General features: G+C 48.3%; 1 protein-coding gene across 1 annotated transcript in view; it reads left to right on the top strand.

Moving 5' to 3' along the window:
- The window catches only part of WDR62 (WD repeat domain 62), a 2,486,568-nt gene that overhangs the window by 1,080,233 nt on the left and 1,387,016 nt on the right, over positions 1-19,319 (top strand). Inside the window, exon 16 of the mRNA XM_069644563.1 lies at positions 11,999-12,074. Coding sequence (XP_069500664.1) covers positions 11,999-12,074 — 76 coding nt within the window. The remainder of the gene's footprint in view (positions 1-11,998; positions 12,075-19,319) is intronic.

A 19,319-nucleotide genomic window follows, 5' to 3' on the forward strand; every position in this document is an offset into this window, starting at 1 on the left:
AAAATACAGGGTATCCTCTACAGACCCGGAGTTTTTGTCAAAACACCCATCCCCAGAAAGTCTGGTGGTACAGGCAGCATCTTCTACCGATGTCAAGACGGCTTATCCAACCGTCCCACAGGACAGGGACGATAAAAAATATGATGCTATGGCAAAGAAAGTTTTTTTCGGCATGTAGCATGGCGTTAAAATCTGTTAATGCTACTTGCACCCTTGCTAGATTCAGCCATACACTTTGGGAGTGTGCTTCTACAGCGGCTGACTGCATCCCGGAGGGAGAAGAAAGGGAGGCGTTCCTGAATATCATACAGGACGGTAAAGACGCTATGTGCGAATCCCTCCAGACGGGCATTGATTCGGCTGACAGTATCAGCAGAGCAATGGCGGCAAGTACAACAACCAGGAGATTCGCTTGGTTGAGAAAGTCTGGTTTTGCCCCAGATGTGCAAGCCAGGCTCTTGAACATGCCATTCGATGGCTCTTCTTTGTTCGGGAAAAAGGCGGATGACAGTTTAGAGAAACTGCAAACTTCAAAAGCAGCAGCAAAATCCCTAGGCGCTGCAATCGTCACACCTTTTCGTCCCACAGGAACCTCTGCGAGGGGCAAGTCCTTTCGCTTCTACTCCGCATTCAGAAGAGGTAGAGGACGACCGGCTCAAAGGGGACAAAGAACTACCCGAGGTGGACGGGGTAGATATTCAAAAGCCGCAGCAACAGCAGGAGCCTCTTTACCATCGGCATCTGCATCAGCCGCCCCAAAACCACTCTGAGGACTTCCCTCACAGGACACCTGTAGGAGGCAGGTTGACTCAATATCTGGCGGAATGGCAGGCTATCACGTCAGATGCTTGGGCATTGGAAACAGTTGCCCAAGGTTACTGCCTGCCTTTCCTACGCATACCTCAGTCATCAACCGGGGATCAGCTCTCAGAAAGCTCCAGATCCGCTCCTCTTGCAGGAAATTTTGGACCTGCTAGAGAAAGGTGCCATAGAACCGGTACCTGTAGCGGAGAGGAACAAGGGCTGGTACTCCCCTTACTTTCTCATTCCAAAGAAAGACTGAGGACTGAGACCCATCTTGGACTTGCGAGAATTGAACAAATTCCTCAGCAAAGACAAATTCAAGATGGTCACTCTTTCTCAGATCCTCCAGGCCCTTCAGTTCCAGGACTGGTTGGTATCTCTGGACCTTCAGGACGCTTATTTACATGTGCCTATCCATCTCAAACACAGGAAATACCTGAGGTTCGCAATTGGCAACTCTCACTATCAATTTCGAGTGCTGCCATTTGGGCTGACCTCCGCCCCGAAGGTCTTCACCAATTTAATGTCAGTAGTGGCGGCAAGTCTCAGGAGGGAAGGGATTCATGTCTACCCCTACCTGGACGATTGGTTGATCAGGGCTGTTTCTTCGGAACAAGCTCAGATCCAGCTAAATCACGTGTGCCACTCCCTTCACAAACTGGGCTTCTGCCTCAATTTAAAGAAGTCACAAATGATACCATCGCAGAGACTCCAGTTCATAGGAGCGATCCTGGACACTTCCTTGGGAAAAGCCTCGCCACCAGAGGTGAGGGCTCACGATATTCTACAGATGGTTACCAAGTTCTAAGATGCCCAACGTCTCCCAGCCTTTGGCTTTTTGAGGTTGCTAGGCCTCATGGGATCCTGCATTTTCCTAGTGCCAGAGGCTTGCCTGAGAATGAGATCCCTCCAGTGGGCACTGAGGACTCAGTGGTCACAATTCTCAGGGAGAATGACAGATCTTCAGGTTCCCGACAGGGTGGCTCGAGACCTTCAGTGGTGGGCCTGTCAGGAGAACATTCTGAAAGGAGAACATTTTTGGCAACCCTGGCCGGAGATAACAGTAGTCACGGATGCCTCACTCACGGGGTGGGGAGCCCACGCCAACGACTTGACCATCAGCGGTCGTTGGTCTCCATCGGAGTCCAGACTACATATCAACCTGTTAGAGCTGAGAGCAATCAGACTTGCGCTGAAGGCGTTCCTGCCAGCTGTACAAGGGAAAAACGTCCTGATAATGACGGACAACACGGTGGCCATGCATTACCTCAACAAAAGAGGAGGCGTAGGATCACTACCCCTGTGCAGAGAGGCGATGCAGCTCTGGTTTTGGGCAATCCAAGAAGGAATCTCTCTATCGTCAGTTCACCTAGCCGGAGAGAAGAACTTGACAGCGGACGCTCTGAGCAGGCAGAGCACAGTCTCCCACGAGTGGGAGCTAGCTCAGGAAGTCCTTCAAGAGATCTTCGCCCTTTGGGGAACCCCTCAGGTAGATCTGTTCACCACCAGCCTCAACAGGAAATGCGATCTGTTCTGCTCAAGGGAATTTCCCCCGAGAGGAGCTCTGGGAGACGCGTTCATAGTGGACTGGGAGTTTCCGCTTCTGTACGCGTTCCCACCGGTCCCTGTCATTCCTCAAATGATCAGGAGGTTGAGAAGATTCCGGAGAACCATGATCCTAATTGCCCCGGATTGGGCCAGGAGAACGTGGTACCCGGACCTTCTAGACTTGTCCACCTGCCCTCCAATTCGACTTCCATTCAGAGTGAACCTACTCTCACAGAAGGGAGGTCAGGTTCTCCATCCAGACATCAAAACCCTCAACCTTCACGCTTGGCTTCTGAAAGGCTGAGGTACAAGGATTGGGACCTCCCTGATGATGATATGGAGGTGTTGCTTTCGGCAAGGAGGCCAGCAACAAAGTCTTTATACCGCTGCCGTTGGAACAGATTTTGCAGCTGGTGTAGAGAACAGAATATCAACCCTTTTTCATGTGGTACACCAATGGTTTTGTCCTTCCTACTATATTTGGCGAATTCAGGCCTTCAGGTTGGCACCATTAAGGGCTATCTCGCAGCGCTATCCATCTTTAAGCGCACTGTGGAAGAACCATCCTATTTCAAGTTACCCTTGGTAATACAGTTTCTAAAGGGGTTAACCAATGTTTATCCCCCAAGACCATTCCAAGTTCCCCTATGGGATTTAAACTTAGTCCTAACTTTCCTGATGGGCTCACCTTTCGAACCACTCCATTCTTGTTTGTTAAGATTCCTTACCCTTAAAACTGTTTTGTTAATAGCACTTACCTCTGCTAGAAGGGTGAGCGAATTACAAGCTCTTTCTTGTAAACCCTTCACAAAGACAAAGTTGTCCTGCAAGTGAAGCCTAATTTCCTCCCAAAGGTGGTTTCTGAATTCCATATCACTCAGAAGATTACCCTACCATCTTTCTATCCTCCTCCTCATCCGGGGAAAGAGGAAGAGAGGTTACACAGGCTAGACCCTAGAAGGGCTTTAAGTTTTTACATCAGTAGACTAGCCAAGATAAGACAGGCAGACCAGCTGTTTGTAGGTTACACAGGTCACAAGCTGGGGTTACCAATAACTAAGCAGACCATTTCCAGATGGATCATTCTAGCCATTCTGGAATGTTATAAACTGGCAGGGAAAGAGCCCCCTCAAAACCTTAGGGCTCATTCGACCAGAGGTATTGCAGCTTCATCGGCCCTCAAAAGAGGTGTGCCGGTTAAAGACATGTGTGCGGCCGCTACATGGTCGTCTGTCCATACCTTTACACGATTTTACAACTTGGATTCCTCCTCCAGTCAAGAGACTAGGTTTGGAAGGGCTGTACTGCATTCTATTCATCAATAGAAGACAGCTTGAAGTCAGTACTCCCTCCTCCAATAATAGAATACTGCTATGGGAGCCTATCTAAGATGAGGAATACGTCGGAGGACACAATCCCTTCGAAGAACAAGTTACTTCTTAACTTGTAACGTTCTTTCGACGGGATGTTCCTCCGACGTATTCCTCATCGACCCTCCCATCCATCCCCGCAGTTCTACTTCCCTTGTTGTTGCAGCTTACGCTCCTTCAGGGTGATTAGTCTAGTCCAGAAAGAATTATTGTGGGCTACAAAACGGAACTGAGCAACGAACGCTGCGCGCTGCCTTTATAGGCAGGATGACGTTGACGTCGATACGGCGGCTGTCGAGGGACATCGACTCGGAGGACGTCGACGCGCAGCGCCCTCTAGAGAAAAAACTTTCCGAGGCCAGCAGAGCTGGAAGGAGATATCTAAGATGAGGAATACGTCGGAAAAACATCCCGTCGAAAGAACGTTACAAGGTAAGAAGTAACTTGTTCTTCTGAGGATGTTCCGCCCATGGATTTCTCATCACCCTCCCATCCTGCACCACTTTGCAGATAACTAGTACACCTTTTAGTTTGTCCTTCAACCTCACGGCGCGTTGCCTCAAAATAAACTGGTCCGATGTCATGTTTGGCGTGGAGCAGAGCAGGAGTGAAGGTGCACTGTACCCCCTGTTTATGGAATCATTTGTGAAGATCAGTTGTGCTGAGAGTTAGATATCATAGTAAGGAATCTGCGGGAGGACCATCCATCAGAAAGAACATTACCGAGAGGTAAGTAATCTTTTCTTCTCAAAATGGAGGCTAATTGTGCATTTCCTGGCAATTCCCTCCACGGGAGCTCTCACGATTTTGACCTTTCCATAGCCTCTTGGTTTCTTCTGGTAATCCGCTCAAGGCATAACCTCTACACAGTCTCTTATCCCCTTGGCTCATGATTCTCTCAGGCCAAGGTTCTAACTTATTCACCTGCATTTTGGGTTTGAGTAGGTGCCTTTTTTTCTCCAGGTGCTGCACTTCAATAGTGGGTGATGAGGCGCAGACCCACCACCCATTATGGAGACCAGAGGCAAGCCAAGAGAACACCTGAGCATTGCTTCAGATGCAGCATGCAGCTCAGGTCACTAAACTACAGTACCCCAACATGTATGGCCATTGGGCCATGCAAAGACTGGGTCTTTTTGTTTCTGCAGCCATGCGTGGACCATTGGCATTGCAGACTGGGGCGCTACTGTGCCTCCCTGCCATTTGTATGGCAAAGCAAAATGATGGCGCTCCGATTCTGCTGGCCATGTCAGGAACCAGGAAGCTCTGTCTGCTTCCTGTGTGCTAAAGGGTCAACATGGCAGCATGCGGCAGAACTCTTAAGTAGGTAAAAAAGAAAGCGTTCTTTGTGTGTCTGTATATGTATGTATTTTATGCGTGGATGCAACTGGTGGTGCGACTTTCCTGTATTTGTCTGGAATGAATGCAGAGTGTATGTTGTAGTGTATTTTTAATGGATTGCATTCTACCGTAGATTCTTCATCTGATGGATATCTCTCCAGTGTCCGCTGCTCGGAATGAGCAGCTGCCTCTGGAGGGATATCCATCAGATGAGGAATCTGCCGCAGAAGAATCAGTTTAAAGAACATTACCAGTAAGTAAATTCTCCTTTTACAAGCAACAGGGTTTGTTCTTCACAATCCACACAGTTATTCAGTTCTCACAGGGTTTGTGTAATTGCTTTCCTCCTAGCCAGTTGATTGTTCTGGCATGGGATTAAAATGTGTTTTTGAAATTATTTATTAAAGCTCAGTTTGATTCCCTCCATTCCTGTTCTATTAGGTTACTCACTAGTAAGGTGATTTCCCTGGCTGCCAAAGAGCTACAGGTGTTTTCTGTTAAACCTCCATTCCCTATTTGGTTTTCTCTAAAGAGAAGGTGACATTGAGTGTGCCCCTCCTTCCTCTCAAATGTGGTCTCAGATTTTCATCTCTCTCAATAGATCCAGCCCGATGTCTTTTCTTTTTCCTGTGCCTCACAATTCCAAGGCAGCGGAATGATTCCATCGACTGGACCTGGTGCAAGCCCTCAGCTGCTGCATCTCTCGGACAAGAGCGGTCGGGAAAGATGACCAGCTTTTTGTTCAATTTGCTGGTCCCTGTGTTGGCAGGGCTGTGATCAAAACGGAACCTGTCAAGGTGGATCATTCTTTACTTCTCGGAATGCTATGATCTGGCTTCTAGAATCTATGATGTTTCCCCTAGGCCGATTTCACTGAAGCATGGTTCCCTGAGCCCGTTTTCTTCTCTGTTGGGAAACCTCATGCGCCCTTTTCCCAATGTCAGGGACATCACTGCAACCCATTTCCTCCCTCACCATCCGCCCATCAGGCCCAACCGTGTGTTCAGCAGGCGACACCCCCGCCACCCCTGGTTCCCTGACCCGCCTTCCGGTTTCAGACATTCAAACACACATACCTCTACCCCTCCTTACCTTACAGTCCGCGCCGCTGCCACATTCAGCGCACTCTTTCTATATGCTGGACATTTTCATGAGGAAAGTGGGCTGGTAAGGATGTGCCTGAAGGTTTCAGGGCTTATTCATCCAGAGGTGTGGCTTCTACCTATGCCCTGCAGATGAATTCCTGTCCTGGTAATCTGCCAGGTGTTAACATGGGCGTCTCTGCTCACATTTGCTAAGCATTACTGCTTCAATTCCCTTTCAGTTCAGGGCGCCTGTTTTGGTAGGGCAGCCCTATCAGTTTTCTGGTTTAGGTGGTGTCCTTGATTTCCTCTCTCCTTCAGATCTACGTACTGCTATGGGAATCTTTAATAAATGAGGAATCTGTGGGAGGAAAAACTCCATTAGAAGAACAAATTACTTACTGCCTCTCTGTAATGTTCTTTCTGATGGATAATTCCTCCCACGGATTCCTCATCGCCCTCCCGATCTGCCCCTCTTAGTTGATTGCCAGTACACCATCGGTTTCAATAGATTGCTTTTCTCCCACAGATTCCTCATGATGGATATTCATCTTCCAGCTTTGCTGTTTGGAAACTTTTCGCCAGGGGGCGTAGTGGACTTCGACTCGGCCGTCAATCTGTCTTGTCTGGCTGTCGATCGTTGGCTCTGGAGCATTGGAGATATATATACCACGTCACTATGCCCCATGACTCAGTTCCTTTTTTCCGCACGCTTGCTCGCTGCATCGGGAACATGACTCGAGTATACTCGACATTCTTATTGTACTTTGTATGCTTTTTTTCTTCAAAAACTTCAACACACTATGGCCCCAAAGGGTTTCTGGCTTCAAGCGATGATGCGATTGCAAGGCCAAAATGTCGATGACCGACACCCATGACGTCTGTCTATGGTGTCTGGGTGCTAGTCACGACAGAGGCCTGCGCTTCATGGGCAAAGATGCAGCCAAAATCCCTGCTTGAGAGGGCTGGGAAACTGGCTTTGGGACGACCGGTTGCCAAGTCTCTGGCGCGGTCACTCGTCCGGTCCTCAGAGGCCGAGCCTGAGTAGCCCACCCCTGACAAGGGGAAAGAACGACATTGTAAGAAGACCAAGAAACGGTCCCATTCCAGGAGCCATTCCTAGTCATCTTCCTCGCGGAAGAGGCGGCGCAAGTCCAGCTCGTCGTTGGAACGGGGTAAGCCCTCAGCAGAACCAACCACTCTAGAAGAGTGGGAGAGTTTTAAGACTTCAGTTAGAAATGTTTAAGACGCAGCCCTGGCCCCCTACCAGCAAGCTTTGGCGGGTAAAGTGGCGCGCGTTGCTCCCAAGCCAGCAACTCCGTCGACATAGTCTGCGTCGAAAGTGTCTTCGGGTATTGCTCCCGTCAGGATAAGTCACCGGAAGGCCGTAGGGCCCATGCTCCCAACGCCCATCGGTTACCCGAAAGTACCCTCTGCATTGAAAGCTTTGGCTTGGAAACCTGTCCTCAAGCCTTCGTTGCCGACATTAAGCAATGGTTCATTTGTGCCATTGTCGAGATCGGGTTTCTTCGATTCCATGCATTCCATTTTTGGAGTCGAGGAACACGCTGACCCTGAGGACCCGGTCGGCCCAGTTTACACTGGAGCTGGCAGTGTCGACAATTTCAACAACCAGACCAATTTATTGGCTTTGGCTCAGGGTTTACATGAGGCCAGTGGTCTGGATAATTCTCCAGACCTGGAGTTACAGCAAAAACAGCCCTAACCCATGCTAGTGTGAAGTTCAGGGAGCTGATTCACATGGTAGTTGACACCCTGGGGTTGAAGGCGTCCACTTCCCCTCTTCAGGGGTATGACCTTAACAACATTTTGGAGGAGAGTCCCACATTTGAACACCATATGCCTTTCAACCCAGCCATTGTGGACCCCTTAGTCTCCTTCTGACAGCATCCTTGTACCATTCCCTCTGTGAATGCCAATTTCACAGGGATGTATAGGCCGGCAAGAGGAGACCTTGTTTCCTCGCCACACACCCTTCCCCGGAAGGGTTGGTTATACAGGCAGTCACTGTTTACACCAGACCCGCTGCTTCCACCTCTAATCTTCCTATGGACAGAGAAGGAAAAATGTGATGCTTTGGCCAGAAAGGTTTTTTCTTCTGGTAGCATGTCGCTCAAAGCCACTAATGGGGCGTGTGGTTTCACCAAATACTCGTTTGGCTTATGTAAGGCAGTAGAACATGCTGCTGAATACGTCCCTGAGGGTGCCAGGTGCGACAGATTTTTACAGCTGGTGGAGGATGGGAAGGAGGTGGCCAAACAGTTATTACAAACGGACCTGGGCGTAGCAGACTGTGTTGGCAGAGCAATGAGTTCAGCAGTTGTGATGAGACACCAAGCATATCTTAAAACTTCTGGCTTCTCGACAAATTTCAAAAACGGGTTGCTGGACATGCCTTTTGAAGGTGACCTGCTTTTCGGGCAGAAAGCAGATGAATCCTTAGAGAAATTCAACAGTCTAAATTGGCTGCTAAATCTTTGTGCCTAGCGGCGCAGCCGCTTCGCCTCCACGGGCTTAGGCTTTTGACGTTACGTGCCCCATACGCAGCTCCCACAAGCCAGGCAAGGGTAGAGGTGCTTCTCGCTTCCCGGAAGGGGCAGAGGGGCCTCTAGGAGCCAACCAGGAGGAGCAGCGGCAGGGTCACCCGTGCCCTCTAAGCCGCATTGATTTTCCCTTCCCACGATGGACCGGTTGGTGGATGGTTGGCAGGGCATTGGCCCCAGTGGCAGGAAATAGTTTCCGACACCTGGGCCCTGCAGTTGATTCGGTGGGGTTATTGTCTGCCTTTCCAAAAGAGGCCTACAGACAGACCTCCACCTCCCTCAATTCAACCCGAACATGAAGTCCCGTAAGTACTGAGAGCCCCGTTGTCGAAGGGTGCCGTGAAGAGGTACCTCACAGATCAGAGCGGGTCGGTTTGGTATTCCCGTTACTTCCTGGTGCCCAAGAAGGGAGGCGTTCAGTCCCATCTTAGACCTCAGGGACTTGAACAAGTTCCTGAGGAAGGACAAATTCAGGATGCTGACGTTGAGAGAGATTCTCCACGGTCTCGAAATCCAGGACAGGCTGGTGTGGATAGACCTACCGGACGCTTATTTCCATGTGCCAAAAGCACAGGAAGTTCCTAAGGTTCCTCATTGGTGACGAGCACTCAGTTCAAAGTGATTCCCTTTGGGTTGACCTCTGCGCCAAGGGTCTTCACCAAGCTAGTAGTTGTGGCTCACCTCGGGAGATCCGGGGTCCATGTATATCCGTACCTGGATGACTGGCTGATCCGAAGGAAGTCAGCGGGGCAAGTCTTGTCTCATCTGGAAGACACCTGCCTACTACTGCACGTGCTGGGCTTCTCCCTCAACTTGAAGTCCCATCTGACGGCAGTTCAGCTGCTCCAGTCCATCGGAGCAGTCCTAGACACCCGGGTAGGGAAGGCTTTTCCTCCCGTGGAGTCAGCAACATCGCCCAGATGGTGCAGTTGTTTCAGAACCACGCCACACTTCCAGCGGCTTTCTTCCTCCGCCTCTTGGGTCTCATGGCCTCCTGTATTTTTCTAGTGACAGAGGACAGGCTGCGTATGAGATCCCTTAAGTGGCTCCTGAGGGACCAGTGGTCTCAGTACCTTGGAGCTCTCACGGATCGCCTTTCAGTGTCGAGCCAAGGAGTCTGCGAACTCAGCTGGTGGCACACACGCAGAAATCTGTTTGCGGGTGAACCCTTCCACCACTCCTTGGCCCGAGTGGTCATATATGCGTCCCCGAAGGGTTGGGGCGCCCACTGCGAGGAATTGCAGGTGAGCGGCCTCTGGTCTCCATTAGAAGCCAAGTGGCATATCAACAGGCTGGAGTTGCAGGCCATCAGAATAGCCCTGAAGGCCTTTGCCCCGTCTTTCAGAGGGAAGTATGTCATCGTCCTGACAGACAACACAGTGGCCATGCGCTACCTCAACAAGCAGGGTGGCATGTACTCATGCCCACTCTGCACAGAGGCAATTCAGCTGTGGTTCTGGTTGAGAGAGAACCAAATCTCGGTCTTGGCAGTTCATCTGGCGGGGACAGAGAACACCTTGGCGGATGCTCTGAGTAGGCAGAGCACGGTCTCACACGTGTGGGAAGTGTGCCAGGAAGCCCTAGAGTAGGTCTTCACTCTCTGGGATACCCCAGCAGTGGATCTGTTCGCACAGAGACTAACAAGCAGTACGTACAGTTTTGCTTGAGGGATTTCCTAATGAACAGTGTACTGCGGGACGCATTTCTGGTGGATTGGACCTTCCATGTCCACTATGCCTTCCCTCAGATTCCCGTCATTCCATGGGCTCTCAGGAGGTTGAAGAGATTTGGAGCATCCATGATCCTGATCGCCCCGGATTGGGCGAGGAGAACATGGTACTCCTATCTCCTGGGTATGACCATCTGTCCGCCTCAACGGTTGCCTCGGCGTCCGGATCACCTAACCCAGTCGGAGGTTTGTGTTCTCCACCTGACCCCTAATACCCTCAACCTACATGCGTGGCTCTTGAGAGGGTGAGGTATGATAACTGGGACCTCTCAGAGGAGGGGCTTGTGTTATTGCGGGCTGCACGCATACCACCTACTAGATCTCTGCACGCGTGTAGGTGGAGAAGATTTGAGGCCTGGTGCAGGGAATGCAAGACTGACCCTATCTCTTGTCCCACGACCACAGTGATGAGGTCCTTCTGTCACTGGCCTCGTCAGGCCCTTGAGGTTGCCACAGTGAAAGGTTATTTGGCCACCCTGTCTGTGTACAAGAAGTCCCCAGACTAAGGTTCATTTTTCACCATTCTGGTCATGGCCAGTTCCTGAAGGGCCTTCTCAACAAGTTTCTGTTTCTTAATCTGGTTTTGACCTTCTTGATGGAGGCTATCTTTGAGCCTATACATTCATGTTCTTTATGGCCGTTGTCCCTTAAAACTACCTTTTTGGTCGTGATCACGTCTGCTAGGAGGGTTAGCGAACAGCAACAAACCCCATTCCTGAAGTTCTTTCATAAGACAGTCTCTCTTAAAGTCAAGCCCGGATTGCATCCTAAATTGGTTTCACAATTTCATATGTCCAGGTCTATTGATTTACCTGTCTTTTACCCTCCTCTGCATCCCTCAAAGGAGGAAAAGTGGTTCCACTGCCTTCAACCCTATGTCACTCGTAAGTCTGAGTTTAGGAAATCAGACCAGTTGTTTGTGGCCCATTCCTTACCTAGAAAAGGCCTTGCCATCACTGATCAAACCCTGTCACGGTGGATTATCCTGTGCATATCCGAGTGTTATCAATCGGCAGGCAAGGAGCTTCCAGCGGGTATCGGGGACCACTCGACCAGAGGGGTCTCAGCCTCTGTAGCCCTCCAGAGAGGGTTCCTGTTACGGCCACTTGGTCATGCTTACATACCTTCACCAAGCACTATGCTTTGGATGTTACACGGGGAGCTGATGCTAGGTTTTGTGTATCCTTGTAAATGTTTTAATGGCTGGTTAGCTGCCTCCTGTGGTTTTTCTTCTGCAGCGTTCAATCGAAAAGGGATCCATAGAAAGAACATGACGGTAATATAATTTCTCCTTCTGGAGAATTGCTGCGGATAGGTTATCATAGATGACTAATCCATGGGAGGAACTTCCATCGGAAGCATTACCGAGAGAGAAGTAATCTGCTCTTCAGGGAAATTTTAACTCTTGGGAGATAAAATTAAAAAGCAGCATTGGATAACAATTAATTGAAAACTGTCCCTTACTCTTCTCGAATTGTGGCCGTTTTCTTGTCGTACTCATTTCTAAAGTAACAAAGTACAAACTGATAAAACATGGACGTAATTACTCTTTCTCAACAGAATTTACAATGTGAGGCGTGGAAAACTAAAGACCTTTTTCAAAGGCTCGCATGGTGAAGATGGTTCATTGTTAAAGGTAAATTCACATGTTTGCTGTTTTCTTTTTTGTGAATATTATTGCAGTTTATTTAATTTAGCATTTGTATTGAAAGTTTACAGTATATCAATAAATACATAAACAGCATTAAAGTGAGGATGAGTTAATAGAACTGCATAAATTGCTACTATAACTTGTAAGTAAGATGCAAAAACAAAGACAAAAGAGTTGGGGTAAAAAGTAATTGCTTAAGGTTCATTGAAATAAAATATAAAACAGAGTAATTACAAAAACATCAAAGTTTATCTTGTAAGGAGAAGCTAAGTTAATTTAGCACACAGGGAACCGAGATATATTATGGGGGGATGAGGAGCCCACAGATACCCTGGATTGTCCCTGTTTTGACCACTTTATGGTCAATATGGCTATATTGCTACCCACTTCTCCACCCAGATTAGACCGCAATATAAGAGCTGAGATAAAATGTAGAAATCACCAAAATATCTCATTGGCTGACTTCTGCACTCTACTCTCATCCAAGCTGGATACCGGAGAAACATTTGATAACACTTCCGAACTAGTGTCTCACCTTACCCACACTATTAAGGCCACTATTGACACCTTAGCCCCTGAAAAAACAAAAAGTGAAAACGGAAACCATCGGAAATCTTGAATATCCTAGAAGCAAGACAAAGGAAAAGAGCGCTAGAACGAGAGTGGTGCAAAAATCCTGGCCCTCTCACTCTAGATAAATATAAAGAATCTGTACATGCCTTCAAAAATATCATCACGGAAGCTAAAGCTAAAAATTACAACTTGCAAATCAACAACGTCAAATGCTCTTCCAACGAACTATTCAAAATTTTCAAAGAATTTGACTCGTACCTCTCCATTCCTAGTGATCACTAAAGACACTGTTTGGTGTCAGACTATACACAATTAATTTTTGAATAAAACCACTGGCCACCAATTGACTATTGCCAATCAACAATCTCATCTAACACTTAATAAAAGCCAGAATAGCACTAGCACCACCACTCTGGATATCATTAATGCACCAATCCCAACATTCGAATTTCATAGCTGTACAGCGACAGAAGTCCATGACATTGTTACAAACCTCAAATCCACCTCATGTCTAAGGGACCCCTGCCCCAACAACATCTTGAAAGACTCTTTGGACGTCTTCACTCCATGCACCACCAGGATGAACAACATGTCCTTCAGGGATGGCATGGTGCCCGCCTCTCTGAAGGACGCCTCCCTTATTAAAGATCACACTAGCCAGAAACTATCGGCCAATAACCATTGTGCCATACCTTTTAAACATCATGTCAGAATGGCATATTTGCAGCGGCAGAGGTTCATAGAAGGCAATACAATTTTAGGCACCCACCAATCCGGATTCAGAGCACAACACTGATCAGAAACGGCGCTCTTAGACCTTAAATCCAATAATCTTAGGTATTGGCCACCCAGCATTACTTATGCTGTTGGACCTCTCTGCAGCATTTGATCTCATTGATCATAACCTCCTTCAAGAAAGGTTGAGAAACATCACTAACTGCTCAGAGAAGGCGTACCAATGGATCATGTCCGTCTTGGGCCCCCGAACATTAAGTGTGGCTGTCGAGAATGCCTAGGCCTCCCATCTCTTCAGTGTGCGGATTACCACAGGGATCTTGCTTAACCCCAACCTTATTTCATATCTATACTAGGCCACTGCTAGACCTCCTCAATGGACTGGTTGTCCATAATGCTAACTACGAAGATGATGCCCAAGTACTATTCGAGTTGACTAGGACGTACTCGACAGATGCCAAGGCCTTGAATAGGTTCTACATGGAATTTCAAACGTGAATGGCATGCAGTTCACTGCCGTTGAATAACGAGAAGATAGATCTTCCTATCATTGCCTTCGGCCCTCGCCTAAAGAAATTCGACACTCTCTACTCCCACTTCTCTATCTCCGACATCCTGATCTCTGTCAGTAAATCTGTGAAAACACTGGGTGTCATTTCTGACTGCAAATTGTCCATGAAACAAGTCTCAAACATACTCTCCTCTTGCGGTAATGTGATTAAGTTACTTCACCGAATCAGGCATTACCTTAGCATAAAAAACAGATCCCTGCCAGCCACTGCATTAGTCAACTCACGGTTGGATTATTGTATCAGTTTGCTTACCGGTACATCACAAGCCAACCTACACCGTTTACAGACAACCCAGAACGGAGCTGTCAGGCCAATTGTGAGAAACCTGAAAGCGTCTCACTTACTAGTCCTTGGGGATCTGTCATCCAGGTGGCCAGGACACGGCCATCGCTATTGAATCCAGTTCCTGGCGTTGGACCAATGAGGGAGGATCACTGATGAGTGAGACAGTTTCCCCTTCTTATACATTTTCTCCATCCTAACCCTTCGGATACTCGAAAGCACTCTACCCGCTACCCCCTTTTCCGACACAAACACTTTCACACATCACAAAAGATGACAGACTTAACACCAAAGCCGTTTACCTGACATGTTCCAATGCCAGGGTCAGGCAAAGTCAGGCAATTGACCAGAATCAACACACCCGACAGCCCTTTTTCTTCCCCACAGGGATAAAACATGGAGCACGAGAGCACAATACAAGCAAGGCAGGCCGCACGACAAGAGAGCCAACTCAGCACAGAAGTTCAATAGGAGGAGAAAAGACGGTGCAAACCTAGAGGGTGACAAGGAGAGAAGCGACCTTGCCCTTTCTGCGCCAGGCCCGTGAAACCTCCACAGAAGGAATCGTAACACAGCAAACAATAGCCAGCTTGTGTTGCAGCAGATGTCAATGGTACACAAGGCCCTACTCTGCTGATAACGAAGCCGAGGGGCGATGCTTGCCAAAGTGGTGCCGGCCTTGACTCCAGAGACAAGAAAAAGCCAAGCCGTTCATCAAAGCTGGTGAGTCGATGGGAGAGCCGATAAGAAATTGAACTGTGTTTGAACAAAAGTAGCAAAACGGCTAATTGAAGAAAGTACAAAGAACTGTTTTGATACAAGAGGGGAAAACCAGCTACAGTGAAGTCAGACACCATGTGGGAGTTCACTTACGAAACTCTGGGCGATTGCCCTGTGGTTGAAACTACTGTTACCAGAAGGCCTTGGGAACGGCGCGAGAAGAGGGTCAAAGTGGTCATACGGGGTCTAGCAAAATCTTCTCTACAGTCGAAAGTCTTTGACCGACAAATGAAGGTAAAGCTAAGTGAATCCCACATCGTAAGAACTGTTCAAGGAACTGTGTGATTTGTTAAAGTTAGCAAGAGTGAACCGACGGAGGGATGCCGATGAACAGGGGGCAAAGCCTGAGGTCCCAATGTACAGTGTGTTGACAAGAGTGAACTTGTCACAATAGCTTAAGGAGGAGGAGATCAATCCCCTCTCCAGAACCACAGAAGCCGAATAGATCGACCCTCCCGCCGTGGTTGGCACGGGCGCCTGAGTATTATAAACTCAGGAAACCACGTGGCAGCCAATGGGGGGGAAGACTGAGTTAGGGAAGGGGGGATGGACTGACAAAGGTAAGGAAGGGAGAAACAATATGCTTACATGGGAAGACCTAACCTAAACACCATTAGACCTACCCAGCGGTTCCTGATTTAATACACTAATATTCTACCCCGCCATACTCCACTGGGCCCTGACCTAACAACTTGACAAAAAACTGACACAATTCCCATGATTTGATTTGATTTTGATTTGATTTATTATTTATACCGCGCACAGGGTACCCGAAGGCTTATAGGCTTAACAAAAAACAGAGTAATATTACATGATACATATGGATAGACATACTGGCATAAGATCCAAACAGCACGACGATTAACAAGAAACGCAGAACAAGAGCCTGAAAATACAGGTGCAATCGGCGTACCAGGAAAGAACAAGGTCACCAAGTTCCATCTGGGGAAAGGCCAAACACTATGGCAGTAGAAAGTAAATTCTTAACAAAGACTGTGAAACATGCATTAGACAGCAGAATAACAATAAAAGGGAAGGACTATAGAATTTAGAGAATCAAATTACAATCTCGCGGCACCTTTGGGCAGATATATACAGCGTTTAAGAAAGGTAGGTAAGCTGCTATCCCCACAGCCGACTAAAATACAGTCACTATTAGATTGTGAGCACCATTTGCTCTGATCTATCCTGCGGGTGATGATTAAGTCCAAGCATCTAACCACCCCTAGTCCTGTTCTGACGTAACCAGGCTAAAACCTTGTTACGCAAAGCTTCTTTGGAATCTTTACATTCAATCTTCTGGACAATGGTTATAATAAAGTTTCTTTGATCCATTACAAAATCATATAAATTTGCATCCTTTATTTTTGGCATTTGTAACTTACTCTGTTGTACATTCCGAGAAAGAGTTCTCTTCAATTTAGAGTTCAGATTTAATGGCTGACTTTCCTCTTTGTGTGCAGTTTTCGACTCACTTCGCCGCACCAGGGGAAAACCTTCCAATGGACCAACTATATTGGGAATAGGTGCCTTTTCCTTACAGTCAACAATTGATCCAATAAGTTTGGGTGTGTCCATACTGCCCCAATCAGTTTGGGTCCCTTAGTCTACTATTTCCTTTAGAATAATGGCTTGGCAGGAGGCATTCACAAAAGAAGGCTGTGGCAGAACGCCTATGCAGGTGGGCCAGTGTGTCTGGGAGGCTGTATTCACCATAGGTAGCCGTGGGCGTGAGGCCCAGTTATTCAGAGCCTCAGCCAGTATGCCGAGGTCGAATGGGTCTTTACATGCAAGAAGTTCTTTGGCAATGTTAGCCATATGCTCCGACCATTGGGAAGGACCAGTGGAAGGGCCTATGGGTTCCGTTTGAAGTGGGCTAGACATAGCTCTCTTGAAGAGTGGAGAATTGTGTAATTACAGGGTTCTCCGCTGTTGCTAAGAGTGGAGCATCAGTGGACAATGGTGACGTCAAATGGACTTTAGAGCCAGTTTTTTGCATATTGGCTTGGGGTACATATACCGTTTTTTAGCAGGGGGTTTGCTCTGCTTGCTAAGCACTAGCAATCTCCTGCGCTCACTAAGAGCTGCGACCTCCAACACCCGATCCCTATTAATAGTTGGGGATAAGGCCATGGTGTCTGCTGAGCCCCTCAGGGCTTGTTTGGATATGAAGTTAGCCCCCAAGTTCTTGGGGTCTGTCATCCTGACACTCGAGTTAGGCTAAAATGCAGGTTTGGAGGTAATCGGCAAAAGGACAATAATCGACCCTCATTGAGGGAAGAAATATCGGCCAGCTGGCATCAAAACATCAGAATAGGCATGACTCTTACTGCATCAAGAGGTGCCCTGCAACCTCTTGTTCCTGGTCCGTTCTCTTCCACGTCCTCTCCGACAGTGCAGGGATCTGCTGCAGCCGGCCAACAGAGCTGCCAGCAATGCCCGAGATGTGAAGGTGGGAAGACTGGGTGTGGGGCGAGGGTGCTGCTCCGCAGGAAAGCAAACCGCCGCCAAAACAGCCGCCGGCCCTGCAGCGCACGCAGCACAGCCGCCGCCGAAAGAGGAGTGGGAGATTAGAGGAAGGAACCTAGCGGAACCTAACAGAAGCAGGAAGCCGAGTCAAGCCGCACAGTAACTGGGACTGGGATAGAAGTTCTGAAGGATGTGGTTGGTGCTTCCCTCAGGTGATTGTGGGCATGTTTCTGGGAAGGCTGAACTTCCCAGAACGCACAAAGCACATTACATTGAACATGGAGGTTAGTGATTATGACTTAAATGCAACAAAACATGAATAAACACTCATTACTCTTGACATGTCATTGCGCGAGTAATTGGCACACACATAGAACACGTCTGGAATACTGAAGAGTGAGACACATGTAACAGCTACAGAACATGGAAACATAACACTGCACATATTGGGCATATCTGCGTTTTGAGGCTATGGGTGCGTGTGTGCCAAAAACCTTTGTGAGCCTCTCGTCAGCAGAACATCACATGAATCAAAAACTAAATGATGGCGTATGTTAAGACGGATTTCTGAACTCTGTCCTGGCGGCGCAGAAGTTCAGAAGGCCAACCTAATTACTTGGAACAGGGTAACCTCTGGACAAGCCAGACCAATCAGGGTAGCGATCGCGGCGGTCAAGACTAGGTCTCAAGAGGGGTGAGGGTGACTGAAAGCCCGCAATGAGCACACAAAGCAAGGACACTTAAAAATTACTCCAAACAGGTGTTATATTAAAAATATATACACATTTATTCCAAGGCCTTTGCAATAATGACCGTAGCGAGAAATCACAATAAAACTCTAGTAAACCAACACATACCAAACCAATACAATATATATACAAACACAAACAAGTCTAAAGCGTTAGATGCACGAAATGTGTAGTCCACCTAGAAGGGGAGGAAAACAGGCAGTGTGAAATAATAATTAGACCCAGTCCGCCTTCAGAGGCACCTAACTAAAAGGAAGTCCAAGCCCTACGAAGAGTGGAGCCTTGTGCTCAAAAGTACCTGCACACGCTGGTGCCAACGGGCAAAAAGGGGAGTCTCTTCGAGGGAATCAGGCAGTTCAGTTTAGTGCACAAATGAAGAACAGAGTTCCGCGACTCAAGCGCAGCCTCCACTGTGGGCAGAAGCAGAGCGCGAGTACGGAAAGGCGTGCTGTTTAACACAGCGGGGAACAGCTATGGGCTCCTGCAGGAGGGCGACCAGTTCCTAGCTATGCTACTCACCGGTCCCCGATGCAAGCAGACCCAGGCTTCTCCGCATCAGTTTCAGTGCTGGCAGGTTCAGGGGAGCAAGGGCCGTCTCGTCGTCGTGTAGATTCTGCAGCAGCAGAGTTGAGTTAAAGATGTCCCAAACGAAGTGAACCTGCACAGTTTGTTACCACAGCAGGGCAATGGAGCGGCCGTGTGTATCTCAGCCAAATCTACACTACTCACTTCAGACCTGGGAATGCAAAGTGTACGAATCGTGTGAGAGTGACAAGGACTCGAAATACAACACAACCTGGCGGCGGTTACAGAGCAAGACTCCTGTGTAGGCTGGTCAGTCTGCTGGATGGCCCAGAGACACTTCCAAAGGCTTACGTGCAGGAGATGGTGAAGATGCCGAGAATAGCTGTTCCCGCTATTCTAAGGGTCGAAGTACCAGTACAGGCCTTCTGGTTCGATCAGAGGTAGAAAGGGTTTCACAAAGCGACAACAGTGCAGAGGAGCAGTCCTTCAGCGGGTCACCAGCGATTCCTCGGTTCAGCCTCGTGGTTGCAGGATACTTGTCTCCT

The sequence above is a fragment of the Ambystoma mexicanum genome, chromosome 2p, assembly GCF_040938575.1.
Source record: "Ambystoma mexicanum isolate Mex_15411 chromosome 2p, UKY_AmexF1_1, whole genome shotgun sequence".
Classification (NCBI taxonomy): Eukaryota; Metazoa; Chordata; class Amphibia; order Caudata; family Ambystomatidae; genus Ambystoma; species Ambystoma mexicanum.